Source organism: Mobula birostris, chromosome 21 (assembly GCF_030028105.1).
Source record: "Mobula birostris isolate sMobBir1 chromosome 21, sMobBir1.hap1, whole genome shotgun sequence".
NCBI lineage: Eukaryota > Metazoa > Chordata > Chondrichthyes > Myliobatiformes > Myliobatidae > Mobula > Mobula birostris.
This window is the reverse complement of record NC_092390.1, coordinates 21,713,181-21,730,167: the sequence shown is the minus strand read 5'-3', so window position 1 is coordinate 21,730,167 and position 16,987 is coordinate 21,713,181. Positions and strand designations below refer to the sequence as shown.

General features: G+C 42.0%; 1 protein-coding gene across 2 annotated transcripts in view; it reads right to left on the bottom strand.

The window, feature by feature from the left end:
* Positions 1-1,026: 1,026 nt before the first annotated feature.
* The window catches only part of LOC140185671 (protein phosphatase Mn(2+)-dependent 1K-like), a 40,757-nt gene continuing 24,796 nt past the window's right edge, over positions 1,027-16,987 (bottom strand). For both annotated transcript variants that reach the window (XM_072239154.1, XM_072239155.1), the window contains exons 5-7: positions 14,231-14,375; positions 13,995-14,129; positions 1,027-8,374 (exon numbers count right to left, since the gene is read on the bottom strand). In XM_072239154.1, coding sequence (XP_072095255.1) covers positions 8,243-8,374; positions 13,995-14,129; positions 14,231-14,375 — 412 coding nt within the window. In that variant the 3' untranslated portion in view covers positions 1,027-8,242. The remainder of the gene's footprint in view (positions 8,375-13,994; positions 14,130-14,230; positions 14,376-16,987) is intronic.

The window sequence follows — 16,987 nt, the reverse complement described above, 5'->3', positions numbered from 1 at the left end:
GGAGCACTTGCATGCACAGTGATGAAGTGTTTTGAGAGGTTGGTGATGAAACATATCGACTCCTGCCTGAGAAGTGAGTGACTTGGATTCACTCCAATTTCTTACCTGAGCAACAGATCCACTGCCATTGCCATCTCATTGGCTCTTCAGTCAACATCTGGAGAGCAAAGACGGATGTATCAGGATGCTCTTTATCGACTACAGTTCAGCATTCAATACTATCATCCCCTCAAAACTAAAGAATAAATTTCAAAACCTTGGCCTCAATACCTCCCTGTGCAATTTGATTCTCGATTTCCTAACTTGCTGATCCCAGTCAGTTCGAATTGGTGACAACATCTCCGCCACAATCTCCATCAGCACAGGTGAGCCACAAGGCTGTGTGTTTAGTCCCCTGCTCTACGCACTTCACACTTATGACTGTGTGGCTAAGCACAGTTCCAATGCCATCTTTAAGATTGCTGATGACACCACTGTCATTGACTGGATCAAAGGTGGTGACAAATCAGCATCTAGGAGGGAGATTGAAGATCTGGTTGAGTGGTGCCACAACAACAACCTCTCACTCAATGTCAGCAAGACCAAGGAGCTGATTATTGATGAGCCAGAACTCATCAGGAGATCAGAGGTGGAGAGGGTCAGCCACTTTAAATTCCTTGGTGTCATCATTTCAGAGGACCTATCCTGAACCCAGCACACAAGTACAATGGTGAAGAAGCCACAGAAGTTCTTCTACTTCCATAGAAGTTTGCAAAGATCAGGCATGACATCTAAAACTTTGACAAACTTCTATAGCTGTATCATGGAGAGTATATTGACTGGCGGCATCATAGCCTGGTATGGAAACACCAATGTCCTTGAATGGAAAAGCCTACAAAATGTAGTGGATACAGCCCAGTCCATCCCAACATTCCGCACATTTGCATGTGTCACGTACCCCGTGACAGGTTAAAGAACCAGCAGAAATAGAAAACACTTTGGAGTCTGGTATTGCTATTAACTAATATTATTTATTAGTAACTATGCAATACAGTAATATAAATGCAGATAAATCAAACAGGTTAGCAATGATTATATATGTGTGGAATACATATAAAAGCCAAGCTTCTTCAAGTCGAAGGGTAAATAGATAGTCTTAGGATGACGAGTAAAGTTCAGTTCAGTTCGTGGTATTGAGTTGAGTAGTGATGGAGAGAGAGAGAGAGGGAGAGATTTGAGTCTTCAGGTGAGCTGACACTGTTGATCTTCCCGTTGTCCTCTGAAATCTTTTAAAAGTCACCAAATGTGACTTCAACAAAGGGGACCGTTTTTCTGTGGTGGAACTATCAACTCAGGCAAGGGTTGGACACATGGACAACTCCCCACCGGTCACTCCTTTTCTCACTGCAAGAGCCACTGATTGATCCGCCTGATCAATCCTCCAAAAACCTACTTTTTCTACCGGCATAACAAAACTCATTCAGTGTCCAAAAACATGTGCCTGAGGTCTATCATCTGACCTCCTATTTATCTCACCATACTGAGTACCAACTGTCATTTAAATAACTCCTCCCATCTCTGTCTGTGTAAGAGTGTACAAGCAGGCAAATGTCCTTGGGAAGTATAAACACACTCCAGAGAAACTATAACATTGATTGTCCATCAAATAACGCCGCCCTCGGTCACCATAGCGACTTACGAGCTGCTTGGTGCCCTCTCTCTCCAACTCAGCAAAAAAGTTAGTCTCAGTTCCTCCTCGTGCCTTAAAGTGACAGTCCAAAGGTTAGTCTTTATCTCTCTCTCTCTCTTTTCAAAACAAGGTGTCGGTGTCAAATACCTCTCTCTCTCTTTCAAAAATACAGTTCATAGGGGTAATCAAGCACAGTTCATAGGGGTAATTTAGGGCCCCGTCACACATGGAACACTGTCACACAAAAGCAGCATCCATCATTAAGGATCCCCACCACCCAGGTTATGCACTCTTCTTGGTGTTTCCATCAGGAGGAAGGTACAGGAGCCTCAGAACTCTCACCACCAATTCAGGAACAGTTATTACCCCTCAACCATCAGGCTCGTGAACCAGTGGTGATAACTTTATTTGCCCCACCATTGAACTGTTCCCACAAGCTATAGACTCACTTTCAAAGACTCTTCACCTCATGTTCTTGATATGTATTGCTCATTTATTTATTTATTTATTATAATTATTTCTTTTTTCTTTTGTATTTGCACATTGTTTGTTTGGCTGCCATGTTTGGTCTTTCACTAATTCTATTATGTTTCTTGAATTTACTGAGCGTGCCTGCAAAAAAATGATCCTGAGGTTTGTATATGGTGACATACATGTACTTCGATAATAAATTTACTTCAAACTTTGAAGATGACAGGTCAAAATGTGGTGGGAAGGAGGTGGTCAAAGTGAAAACTTGGAAAATACTTGCTTATCAAATGATTATACAGTGAATCTGAATGCACAGATAACAAAGGGTAAATTAGATAATAACAATAACTTATTTATAGAGCACTCTTCATACAGATGATGTAGCTCAAACTGCTTTACAATGGAATAAAGTGCAAACTTGAAAATAAAATTAAAAATAAAAATAAACATGAAGGTAAAGGACAAAAAGGATGTTAGTTATAAGGAAAGTTAAATAGGTTTTGAGCTGGTGTTTGAAAGTGTCAATTGAGTCTACATCCCTATACTGATTTAGGTATAGAATTCTACAGTTTAAGAGTGTAGTTCAAAAAAATTGACCTGTCAATTATCTTTTGAGGGAGATTGTTTAAACTTAGGAGACCTGTGGAAGAAGACCCGAGAGCAAGAGGAGGATTATAAAATGAAAACTATCCATTCTGTACTCCAGTCTCAACCATTAAGTCCTTTACAAACAAATAAGAAAACTTTAAAATCAATTCTAAAAGATACAGGAAGCCAATGCAGAATAGCTAAGGCAGGACTGATATGTTCCCTCATCCTGGCTTTAGTTAAAAGTCTATCAGAGGCCTTCTGAATGTGTTAGATGGACTTCAGTTTCTAGGAATCCTGTTCTGACACCAGGACAATTGGAAAAACAAGTGCAATTAATCCACGATTTTTTTTATAATTTATTTTCACCCAGAAAAGTATTTTTATTCATTCCATCTATGTGGAGTCATTTCATATATGAGTGTGAGGGGAGTTTGTTGTTCTCGGTGCCGGACGGCCTGGAGTCTCCAAGCCTCCCAGACATCCACATCTGTGCGAGGTGCACCGAGATGCAGCTCCTAAGGGACCGTGTTAGGGAACTGGAGCTGCAGCTCGATGACCTTTGTCTGGTCAGGGAGAGTGAGGAGTTGATAGAGAGGAGTTACAGGCAGGTGGTCACACCGGGGCCACAGGAGGCAGACAAGTGGGTCACGGCTAGGAAGGGGAAGAGGAAGAGTCAGGTAATAGAGAGTACCCCCGTGGCTGTGCCCCTTGACAATAGGTACTCCTGTTTGAGTACTCTTGGGGGGGACAGCTTACCTGGGGGAAGTGACAGTGGCCGTGCCTCCGGCACAGAGTCCAGCCCTGTAGCTCAGAAGGGTAGGGAAAGGAAGAGGAGGGCAGTTGTAATAGAAGACTCGATAGTAAGGGGGTCAGATAGGCGATTCTGTGGACGCAGTCCAGAGACCCAGATGGTAGTTTATCTCCCTGGTGCCAGGGTCCGGGATATTTCTGATCGCGTCCAAGATATCCTGAAGTGGGAGGGTGAGGAGCCAGAGGTCATGGCACATATAGGTACCAATGACATAGGTACGAAAAGGGGAGAGGTCCTGAAAGGAGAATATAGGGAGTTAGGAAGGGAGTTGAGAAAAAGGACTGCAAAGGTAGCAATCTCGGGAATACTGCCTGTGCTACGCGACAGTGAGAGTAGGAATGCGATGAGGTGGAGGATAAATGAGTGGCTTAGGGATTGGAGCAGGGGGCAGGGATTCAAGTTTTTGGATCGTTGGGACCTCTTTTGGCGCAGGCGTGACCTGTACAAAAAGGTCGGGTTACACTTGAATCCTAGGGGGAACAATATCTTGGCGGGGAGATTTGCGAGGGCTACCGAGGTGACTTTAAACTAGAATGGTTGTGGGGTGGGAATCAAATTAAAGAGACTAGGAGAGAGGAGGTTAGTTCACAACAGGGGGATGGGAACAAGTGCAGAGAGACAGAGGGGTGTAAAATGAGGGTAGAAGCAAAAAGTAGTAAGGTGAAAAGTAAAAGTGGCAGGCCAGCAAATCCAGGGCAAAAATCAAAAAGGGCCACTTTTCAACATAATTGTATAAGGACTAAGAGTGTTGTAAAAGCAAGCCTGAAGGCTTTGTGTGTCAATGCAAGGAGCATTCATAACAAGGTGGATGAATTAAAAGTGCAGATTGCTATTAATGAATATGATATAGTTGGGATCACAGAGACATGGCTCCAGGGTGACCAAGTATGGGAGCTCAATATTCAGGGATATTCAATATTCAGGAGGGATAAACATGAAAGAAAAGGAGGTGGGGTAGCATTGCTTGTTAGAGAGGAGATTAACGCAATAGAAAGGAAGGACATTAGTCGGGAGGATGTGGAATCGATATGGGTAGAGCTGCGTAACACTAAGGGGCAGAAAACGCTGGTGGGAGTTGTGTACAGGCCACCTAACAGTAGCAGTGAGGTTGGGGATGGCATTAAACAGGAAATTAGAAATGCGTGCAATAAAGGAACAGCAGATATAATGGGTGACTTCAAACGGCATATAGATTGGGTGAACCAAATTGGTAAGGGTGCTGAGGAAGAGGATTTCTTGGAATGTAAGCGGGATGGTTTTTTGAACCAACATGTCGAAGAACCAACTAGAGAGCAGGCTATTCTGGACTGGGTATTGAGCAATGAGGAAGAGTTAGTTAGCAATCTTGTCATGAAAGGCCCCTTGGGTAAGAGTGACCATAATATGGTGGAATTCTTCATTAAGATGGAGAGTGACATAGTTAATTCAGAAACAAAGGTTCTGAACTTACAGAAGGATAACTTTGAAGGTATGAGACGTGAATTAGCTAAGACAGACTGGCAAATGATACTTAAAGGGTTGACGGTGGACATGCAATGGCAAGCATTTAAAGATCGCATGGATGAACTACAACAATTGTTCATTCCAGTTTGGCAAAAAAATAAATCAGGGAAGGTAGTGCACCTGTGGCTGACAAGGGAAATTAGGGATAGTATCAATTCCAAAGAAGAAACATACAAATTAGCCAGAAAAAGTGGCTCACCTGAGGACTGGGAGAAATTCAGAGTCCAGCAGAGGAGGACAAAGGGCTTAATTAGGAAGGGGAAAAAAGATTATGAGAGAAAACTGGCAGGGAACATAAAAACTGACTGTAAAAGCTTTTATAGATATGTGAAAAGAAAAAGATTGGTTAAGACAAATGTAGGTCCCTTACAGACAGAAACAGGTGAATTGATTATGGGGAACAAGGACATGGCAGACCAATTGAATAATTATTTTGGTTCTGTCTTCACTAAGGAGGACATAAATAATCTTCTGGAAACAGTAGGGGACAGAGGGTCTAGTGAGATGGAGGAACTGAGGGAAATACATGTTAGTAGGGAAGTGGTGTTAGGTAAATTGAAGGGATTAAAGGCAGGTAAATCCCCAGGGCCAGATGGTCTGCATCCCAGAGTGCTTAAAGAAGTAGCCCAAGAAATAGTGGATGCCTTAGTGATAATTTTTCAAAACTCTTCAGATTCTGGACTAGTTCCTGAGGATTGGAGGGTGGCTAATGTAACCCCGCTTTTTAAAAAAGGAGGGAGAGAGAAACCGGGGAATTATAGTCTAACATCGGTGGTGGGGAAAATGCTAGAGTCAGTTATCAAAGATGTGATAACAGCACATTTGGAAAGAGGTGAAATCATTGGACAAAGTCAGCGTGGATTTGTGAACGGAAAATCATGTCTGACGAATCTCATAGAATTTTTTGAGGATGTAACTAGTAGGGTGGATAGGGGAGAACCAGTGGATGTGGTATATTTGGATTTTCAAAAGGCTTTTGACAAGGTCCCACACAGGAGATTAGTGTGCAAACTTAAAGCACAAGGTAGTGGGGTATGGTATTGATGTGGATAGAGAATTGGTTGGCAGACAGGAAGCAAAGAGTGGGAATAAACAGGACCTTTTCAGAATAGCAGGCAGTGACTAGTGGGGTACCGCAAGGCTCAGGCTGGGACCCTAGTTGTTTACAATATATATTAATGACTTAGATGAGGAAATTAAATGCAGCATCTCCAAGTTTGCTGATGACATGAAGCTGGGCAGCAGTGTTAGCTGTGAGGAAGATGCTAAGAGGATGCAGGGTGACTTGGATAGGTTAGGTGAGTGGGCAAATTCATGGCAGATGCAATTTAATGTGGATAAATGTGAGGTTATCCACTTTGGTGGCAAAAACAGGAAAACAAATTATTATCTGAATGGTGGCCGATTAGGGAAAGGGGAGGTGCAACAAGGCCTGGGTGTCATTGTACACCAGTCATTGAAAGTGGGCATGCAGGTACAGCAGGCAGTGAAAAAGGCGAATGGTATGCTGGCATTCATAGCAAGAGGATTCGAGTACAGGAGCAGGGAGGTACTACTGCAGTTGTACAAGGCCTTGGTTAGACCACACCTGGAGTATTGTGTGCAGTTTTGGTCCCCTAATCTGAGGAAAGACATCCTTGCCATAGAGGGAGTACAAAGAAGGTTCACCAGATTGATTCCTGGGATGGCAGGACTTTCATATGAAGAAAGACTGGATGAACTGGGCTTGTACTCGTTGGAATTTAGAAGATTGAGGGGGGATCTGATTGAAACGTATAAGATCCTAAAGGGATTGGACAGGCTAGATGCAGGAAGATTGTTCCCGATGTTGGGGAAGTCCAGAACGAGGGGTCACAGTTTGAGGATAAAGGGGAAGCCTTTTAGGACCGAGATTAGGAAAAACTTCTTCACACAGAGAGTGGTGAATCTGTGGAATTCTCTGCCAAAGGAAACAGTTGAGGCCAGTTCATTGGCTATATCTAAGAGGGCTATATTTATATCTTTGGCCCTTGTGGCTAAAGCGATCGGGGGTATGGAGGGAAGGCAAGTACAGGGTTCTGAGTTGGATGATCAGCCATGATCATACTGAATGGCGATGCAGGCTCGAAGGGCCGAATGGCCTACTCCGGCACCTACTTTCTGTGTTTCTATGAAGAGAAATAAAAATTGACAGATGGTGTACATCCAGGTACAAAAGAGTTTTACTATTGAATATGCCACACATAATTAATCTGAATCCGGATTCTCAGTTCATTCTATTTACATACAGCTATTAAATATCGCTGTAATGGGTTATAAAATGTAAGTTGCGCTGTAATGTTATGAAAAGGTTTAAAATGGTCAGACAAGTTTTAAAATATTAAACCTCTAACAATTACAACTTGTAGGAAATAGTACTCATGAGATTGCTTGGCAATGATTGACAAATTAAAAGAGTACTGAAAATGGGCAAGAAATTAGTTGTATTTATCAGGCCAATGGTTCATCCTTTAAAATATAGTCAGCAAAATAGCATCTTGCAAAAGTTACAACAGTGTTACACATTTCTGGAGACAATTAACTCCATAATTCAGCATGCTTGGGCCTGGGTGCGGTTGGTCAGGCCAATTTTCCAGATTATTGAACATTATTCCAATTTACACTCTGACACATACTCTGATTTGATTTTAGAAAAAGATGTCATGCATTAGCTAAGTTGAAAGGGATTGCAGGAAAGAGAACTCATTGATCTTAAGGGAGCATGGGAACAGCACCCAGTAAAGCATGTTTCTGAAAAATCTGATCTTGCTGTTTCAGATTTTACTTCCGTGCCTGGAACTTGCCAGAACTTGTAGCATCACTTTGGTACAAATAGCAACAAGCAATATCGACATGAACATTTCTTCGACAATTAAGGATGTTGATGACTTAACACTAAAATGCACAACAAATTGTAGCTACAAGCTAACTTCAGCAATGGCCAATTTCAATGGTTGAGTGAATGGAAAAAAAAATAGCCCTGTATGAAAGTAATATCAGTATCATTTGTAAGTTAATAACTTAGGTGGAGAAACAATACAGTCTTCTGTAAAGGATATTTCAATATGTAAGTTGTCATTTAACAAAATTTAAAACTACATCAGTGATTGTAAAAAATGTAAAAAATTGCTTTTACAAATAAGATCCAGACAAAAGGGTTTCCGATGTCAGTGCAGTGTTCAATGCCATCGGGTACTTGCAACCATCATTCTTCCAAAACTCATACAAGTGAGTGAGGTTCTGTACTTTCCCCATGCTCCAAAAGGCACAACGATAGTGGTCACATTATCCTGGGAACCATATTGTAATGCCTGGAAGTTACATTAAAAATTTAAAAAATAATTTTAACTGGACTAAAAAATATTAGCCTCAAAAATTTTAATCTCTTAGAGGCTCAGGCAACATGTGTAAGCTGGGGAAAAGCTTAGTTATTGATAAAGCGAAATGCCATTATAAATGTAGAAGGTCAACAAGTAGACAAAACAATGCCAAGTAACATAGGCGGCCTTAGCTATGTTTCACCCATTTCAACTGAAATGGGCCCCACCCTCCCAGGGGCCCCTGACTGACATGCAAAAATTTAATGCACAGCTCCCAGATGCCACAATATTCTCCTGCTGTTGCCAGCCGAACCACCAGTGGGCGCTCGCTGACTGACATCTGAGAAAACACATTAAATTATTTATTTCACTTATAAACATTGCTCCTAGCAAAGAAGGCTACTTTTCAATGAGAGGAAAATGAAACACTCCTATCCTCGCGGTGCTGAAAAACGGAAAATATTAGACAACAAAACAAAACGTCTAAATAGTCTTCCAAAAGTTAACATCTTTCTTTGGTCCAGCATCTGTAAAAGGCCCGCAGACTGCAGTTGCTGCTGCACCATCGTCACAGCATGGGGCTGTAGTGCCGAGTGACAGTGTAAGCGGTACAGGAGATGTTGATAATCAGAGCAATGAAAATGAGAAGAACAATTCTACTCAAACAGATGGTGATAATGATGACCAAACTTTGTTTGATGAACAAGCACCACAGCATGATGACAGTCCTACAACTGAGACGGGTGAGGGAGATGCCGCCACCAGCCCACCAGACAGAGAGAAAGCCCCACTAACATTCACAGAGACCGATCCGGCACGTTGGCCAACGCATATCACCAGCGACCAACGGATCGACATTGTTAGGAGAGGTCCCATTCAGTTCCACCGAGCCAATCACGCCGTCGTTTTACCAAGGACAGATATCTTACGAAGATGAAAGATGGAGAAACCATTCATAGGTCATGATTAGTGTACTCAGAATCATCTGATTCAGTCTTCTGTTTCTGCTGTACCCTTTCTGGCAAGCGAAATCACAGTCTCACTTGTGGGGTTTCAGAGTGTGGGAGCGACTCACTCTCACACTCCAGGATCATGAGAAGTCAAATGCGCACCATGCCAACATGGATAGCTGGCGCGAGCTGGAAACGCGCTCAAGAACGCACAGTGCCATTGACAGCACGTACCAAGAAATGCAAATGCTGGAATAAAAAACACTGGAATGATGTCATGAAGAGGTTCATTGCCATAGTCTGTTATCTTGCAGAACGAAACCTTGCTTTCCGTGGCCACAATTTCACCCTACATTAACCAAATAATGGGAACTTTCTAGGTCTGGTGGAGCTGCTTGCCGAGTTCGACCCAGTGATGAGCGAACATGTCAGATGAGCAGAGAAAAAAGAGATTGCTGACCACTACATGGGGAAAACCATACAAAATGAGTTAATCACACTTATTGGAGACAAGACACTGGAAGCGATAACAGAGAGAGTAAAACAATCACGTTACTACTCGGTGATAATGGACTGCGCCACTGACGCTGCACACACAGAGCAGCTCTCTGTGACACTGCGCATTGTCACTTGCCAAGTAAATGTCGGAGCTACTGTGAGTGAGCATTTTGTCAGTTTCCTACCAGTGCTCGACACAACAGGTGCAGGCGTTACCGACGTTTTCTTAACGCATATGGAGAAGTTAGGATTAGATATCTCAAAATGCAGCGGGCAGGCATATGATAACGGGAGCAATATGCAGGGGAAAAATAGCGGGGTGCAGAAGAGGGTGCTAGATATTAACAAAAAACCACTGTTCATGCCATGCGCCCACCACAGCCTAAACCTAGTCATTGCCGATGCTGCAAAATCAACAGTGGAGTCTGTGAGCTTCTTTGGGGTGCTGCAATGTCTATACACACTATTCAGCTCATCGACACAGAGATGGGAGCTTGTCAAGGAGAATGTGTCACAGATGACCCTCAAGGCCATATCCAACACGTGATGGGAGTGCCGCGTGGAAAGTGTGAAAGTCCTGCGCTACCAGCTTCCCGGTGATGGCAATGCGCTCCTGTCACTGATTGAACATGCCACGCAGAAAGGTGACAGTGAAAGCACATCTGCAGCCAAAGGCCTAGAACAGGAGATCATGTCATGGAAATTCCTGCTCACTGTTATCATCTGGTACATTTTACATGAGATGAATCATGTCAGCAAGCTGCTCCAGAGCCCACAAGTGGGAATCGATGTGCTATAGCGAGAGGTGGAATATGTTCTGAAATTTCTCAAGGAATACAGAGAGAACGGCCTTTCATCCACCCAAACAGATGCCAGAGAGATAGCTGAAGAGATAGGGATGCCAATGGTCTTTCCTACTGCATGAATCAGAAAACCAAAACGCCAGTTCCAGTACGAGTCCCAAAGTGCAGATCCTTCCCTGACAGTGGCATCCGAGGAATGGTATAAGAGAGAAGTTTTCCTTCCACTAGTGGACTCTGCCATCACAGGCATTAGTGAGCGCTTCAAGCTGATGCATTTATTTTACAGTCCGTTTGGCTTCATTTATGGAACAGAGGAAATGGAAAAAAGCCACCCAAAGTCGCACACTGAAAGACAGCTGCGTAAGCATGGAGAGGACACTTGGTGATGTGGATGCTGAGGACCTTTTGCGCGAGGTGTCAGCTGCTGCCAGTGCCGTGCCTGCAAAAGGACCCACTGGCCTGCAGATTCTGAGCTACATTTACAGCAACAGTCTGGTTGAATTGTATCCTAACCTCACCATTGCTCTAAGACTCATGCTGACAGTGCCTGTGACTGTAGCGAGTGCAGAGAGAAGTTTTTCGAGGCTAAAGCTCATCAAAACGTATCTAAGGACAACCATGCTCCAGGAGCGTCTGTCAGCTCTTGCTCAGATATCAATTGAGCATGAAACAACAAGATCGCTGGACAAAGATGAGCTCATTAAAGCATTCTCAGCACTCAAGCACATGAGAGTGGAGAAGTTCTAGTGGTAAATCTTTTAACACATTTTTAGAGGAAATAAATATATAATTAAAATAATAAAATAAACCAAGTATTTCACTCAAAATGTGTATAGGTAATTAGGCGGCGTTTCCACAAATCGTAATTTCTCTCTCCCTCTCTCACTCTCCTGTTCACTCTCCAGGCCTTACGTGAGCTGTCCATGGTGCTGAAAGAGCGCGAGACGCAGTTTGTTGTAGACTTCCAGTAGTTAACTTTCAGACACTGTTCATTGAATAAATAAAGTGTGAATTTTCATTAAATATGACATTGCTTTTGTTATTAATTTAATTAGAGGGAAATTGTTTAAGCTGTTCTTATGTCAGCTGATACCTAACACATAGTGCCACTCAGTGCAGACTAGTTGCTGAAAAGGGTGAGGCTTCTCCCTCCAAAACAAAAAATGTCATTGTTTCAGTTTCTAATTAAGAGAATTGTTTGGATTATGTCGAGCTGTCTGTCCATTATGCTGAAAGTGCATATAATGCATCAACGCTTAAGTCCGAAATTATACCATTATTGATGCAAACCAACTTGAATATTCGCTTTTTTTTTCTTTCTTTTTTTTTGGGAAGCGGGGGTAGGGCCCCACATTAACTCTTGAAATGGGCTCCCAGTTGCTTAAGGCCGCCTATGCCAAATAACAGTGAAAAATGGCACTTAACTAAGATGCAAACTACACTCAGCAGCAATGGTAGGCAAGGGGAGAGGATCCAGTGGAACATGCAGCAGTTTTCAGTAAATGAAATGGAAACAGTTGAGCCAGCTGACTGCAGTAACTAGGTAAGTGAGTGGTGAGTCAGTTGTACAGCCCGTTGACCCATCACCCATACCGACCTATGTCATATACTTATGTTTGGCATATGTCACTCTAACCCTTCCTATTCATGTACCTATCCAAGTGACTTTTAATGATACCAACCTCCCATCTGCACCCACCTCATCCTTGTTAATATTTTCTACATCCTTTCTAACTTAATGACATCTCTCCTATCGTTGGGTGACCAGAACTTCACACAATCCTCCAAGTGTAGTCACACCAAAGAATTCTCCTGCTGAACAATGATATCCCAACTCCAGGACTCAGTGCTATGACTGATGAAGCCAAGAATGCCAGATGCCTTCTGCACCATCCTGTCTACCTGTTACCACTTTCAGAAAACTATGTTCCTGTACCCGCCGTCTCTCTGATTTACAACATTCTCTACCAGTTATTGAATAAGTCCTGTCTTGGTTTAACTGACCATGACAGACACTTTGGTAAAAGAAATGAGGAGGATTGTCATCTAAATGGTGGGAGACTGAAAATGAGTGAAGGACGAGGGATCTCACAAAGCACTAGTAGGCATATCCAACAAGTTAGGAAGGCAAACAGTGTTGCATTGCAAAGCAGGTGGGTTTTAAAAACTGAGAAGTTTTCTTACAAGAGTGTTGGATAGGCCTCACCTGCATTCAGTTTTAGTCCCCTACCTAAAAGAAGATAATATTAACATTGGAGGTAATGTGAAAAAGATTCACTGGGCTAATTTCTGAGGTGACAGGGTTGTCTATCAAGAGAGATTAAATAGTTTGTGATTGCATTCTTTGGATTTTAGAAGAATGAAATGTGATCTTACTCAAACATATAGGGCCCTAAAGAGGCTGAATAGAGTGGCGTATAGGATGTTTTCTTTCTGAGCGGGAGTAAAGAATAGTGGGGGTCATAGTAAAAATAAAATAATGGACAAGTCATTTAAAACTGATATACATAGAAATTTCCTCTTATAAGGGATGATGAATTTCTGGAATTCTCAGTCAGAGCATCATTAGAATTTGTTAAAGTGGAGGTGGATTAGCATTTGATATCAAGGGATAAAGGGGTAGAAAAATGACACTGGAGTTGAAACCAGCATAGGTCAGCTATGATCTAATTAGATAACAGGGAAGGCTCAAAAAGTACAACAGCCTACCCCTGCTCCTAGTTTCTTGTGTTCTTGTGTTATGAACCAAGGTAAAATGGTTCGGGAACTGGTTATCATACATTAAGATGTATTTACAAATCGTAATTCCAATTTGGTACATCAACAAATACTTATAAATCTCTGTTGATGTTATAATGTGCAGTGAAGAGCAGGCTGGTATGGGATGCATGTGGCTACAGAGGGTTGTGGATTCATCCAGCTCAATGTAGGTAGAACTCTCCCCATCATCGAGCACATCTCCCTGAGGCATCATTAAGGACCCTCAGCGTCTGGGTCATGCCCTCTTCTTGCTACTCCCTTTGAGGAAAAGATACTGAAGACCCACACTCAATGACTCATAAGCAGCTTCTTCCTCTCCACCACTAGATTTGTGAATGGTCTATAAACACATGGACACTAAGTCATCATTCTTTTTTCTGCACCATTGATTTTTTTTTGTATTTTATAGTAATTTTATGTCTTTGCACTAACTCTGCTACATAACAAATTTCACGTCATATAAATCAATAAAAATAAATCTGATTCTGATTGCATAAGAGCTAGATGATTTATGATAAAAGGTCATTGCCAACAGCACAGGAGCGTTAAAACAAGCTGCTCATGCAGAACCAAGAGTTTTAATCAAACATCTGTCCTTGCCTGCTCATTAATAACGGCTGCAGCTTCTGATGGATCCTGGCATTTTTTTACAACATCACACACCTCTTGGGGCTCCATAATTGCACTAACTCCGTCAGTAGTCAGGACCAGGAAACAATCTTTCATATGTTCCAACTAGTAAAGGTGTAGACCAAAGCCATAGGTAAATGCTATAGTTATGAATCATTTGGATAAGAAATGTGCAAGAGATCACACGTGAGGCTCAGACATTTTACCTCCACAGTTTTAACTTCCGGCTCAGCAGTTACTCCGTATGGCTTGAGATCCACATCCCCAATGCTACGGGTCATGGCCAATCGACCATTCACATAAGGGTTGGTGGCTAAACTCCAGTCAATGAAACCGCCACACTCCTTGATCCTTGTATTAAGAAAATAAGCCTTTTAATCTTTAATGCGATTACCGTTCAACTTAATTCTAAGCAAAAATTTTTTTTTCTATTTAAAAAGTTTTGTTAGTGAACACAATAGGGCTAGGCAGTACAGTAGTTTGACTCAGACTAGATGGGCCAAAGGGCCTGTTTCTGTGCTGTGACAGTATAAGCCAAATCTGAAAGATGAGCTGCCCAACCCTCTCTTCCCACTGGATGACATGATGTATTTGGACTTCTTGAAAGCTATTCACAAGGTTCATACAAGAGGTTGGTGTGCATAAGATGAAGTGGGGAATTAAATTCGATGATGGTGGACTGACAACAGATAATATTTAGAGAATAAACATACAAGTCACAACAATCCTGCTGTATGAAAATAAGTCAGGAAAGTTGGTTTAGCACTAATGTACAAAGGAAATGAAAGGATAGTGTTTTGTAACTCCAAAACTTTAAACTAATTGAAAGCATAAACATGGGAGCTGGGAATGATGTATCTTAGTTTCAATTTTACTTTAAGTAAGTTGTGCACATATGACCTGGTGGCATAATGACATATGCTATTTACGTACTTTCACATATAACCTGCAATGGATGATGTAAACAACAAAGAATGTTTAATCAAACAATATATTTACAATATTACTTAAATATTAATGAAATATTAAATACACAACACTCTCCCATGCTTAGCCATAAACTCCAATTCAATATAGAATGTATCTCAACTTTTGAACACATACACATTATACATGCACACAACATATACTATACATACAGTATACTGCATAATACAACTACTATACAGACATTCACAGCATAGTAAATTTTAAATTGTCCCATTCAGGCCTAAAGATTTAATCACTGTGGAGGCTGTCGCAGGAAAGCAGCATCCACCATCAGGGAGCTCCACCACCCACCACACGCTCTCTTCCTGCTGCTGCCATCAGGAAGAATGTACAGGAGACTCAGGACTCACACCACCAGATTCAGGAATAGTCGCTACCTCTCAACCATCAGGGTCTTGAACCAAAGGGAATAACTTTACTCAACTTCACTTGCCACATCACTAAAGTGCTCCCACAATCAATGGACTCACTTTCAAGGACTCTTCATCCCGTATTCTCAATAATTATTGCTTATTTATTTATTTCTTTTTGCACTTGCACAGTTTGTTCTCTTTGGCACATTGGTTGTATGCCCAAGTTGGCGCGGTCTTCTATTGATCCTGTTATGATTATCATTCTGTAGATTTATTGAGTATGCCTGCAAGAAATTGAATCTCAAGGATGTATATGGTGACATATTTGTACTTTGGTGATAAATTTACTTTGAACTTTAATGCCTTTCCTCTGCTAGGCAGGTGATACTTGTTGCTGTGAAACTATCTCAGATTCTGGGGCTTCCTTCGTGGTGGCTATGGGACTGCAGGAAGTGTAGCTCTTAATACCTTTCTTCTGGACGTAAGGATCATAATGTATGAGTCCAGTGTCTGATGCCACCATTTCTTTTACCTTTTTGAAAACCACCTCATATTGCTTTGTCCATTACCATGTCTTCCCCATCTGTAGTAGTGAGTTCAAGAATTGAAGCACAGTAGCCAGGTCTGGCAAGAACCTGTTATAGTAATTGACAAATCCTAAAAAGGACTGCAACTGCAACATGTCCTTTAGCCTTGTGGCATCCACTACTGATTGAATTTTCTCAGCACACTTGTGTAATTTAAGGCATCTGTCAGTCTTGCGAGACCATGGATCTGCGCCTGGAAAGTCTTCACTCTCCAGGGCACAGGCCTGGGCAAGGTTGAATGGAAGACCAGCAATTGCCCATGCTGCAAGTCTCCCCTCTCCATGACACCGATGTTGTCCAAGGGAAAGGCAAGGGCCGATACAGCTTGGCACCAGTGTCGTCGCAGAGCAATGTGTGGTTAAGTGCCTTGCTCAAGGACACAACATGTTGCCTTGTCTGGGGCTTGAACTCTCAACCTTCAGGTCGTTAGTCTAGTGTCTTAACCACTTGGCCACATGCCCACTTGTGTAATACTTGTGCGTCAATGGTGTGATGCAATAAGTGATGTTTGTCTTAAAGAATTCACACTTGTTGGGTTGTGTTCTGAGCCCATAATCTTTTAATCTTTTTAACACTGCCTTCAAATTTTGAATTCACACTTGTTGGGTCGTGGTCTGAGCTCATAATCTTCTAATATTTTTAATATTATCTTAAGGAGTTCCTTGTCAGTCTTACTGATAACAATGATGTCATCCAGGAAACACTGTGTGCCCAGAAAGCCTTGCAGTACATGGTCCATGGCTGTCAGTTTGAGTGCTGGTGCAGATGCTATTCCAAAAATAAGCCTATTATTGCAATAAAGCCCTTTGTGGGTGATTAGGGTGAGAAACACTTTGGACTCTTCTTTCATCTCCATCTATTGGTAAGCCTCAGCTAAGTCCATTTATCTGAAATGTTTTCCTCTAGAAAGGTTTGCAAAGATACCATCTATCTTTGAGGGTATTAATCTACTTTCAGTATTGGGTTGATGGTGAACTTAAGATCACCACAGCTCCTTGCAGACCCATTCATTTTGGCTACTAGGACCACTGGC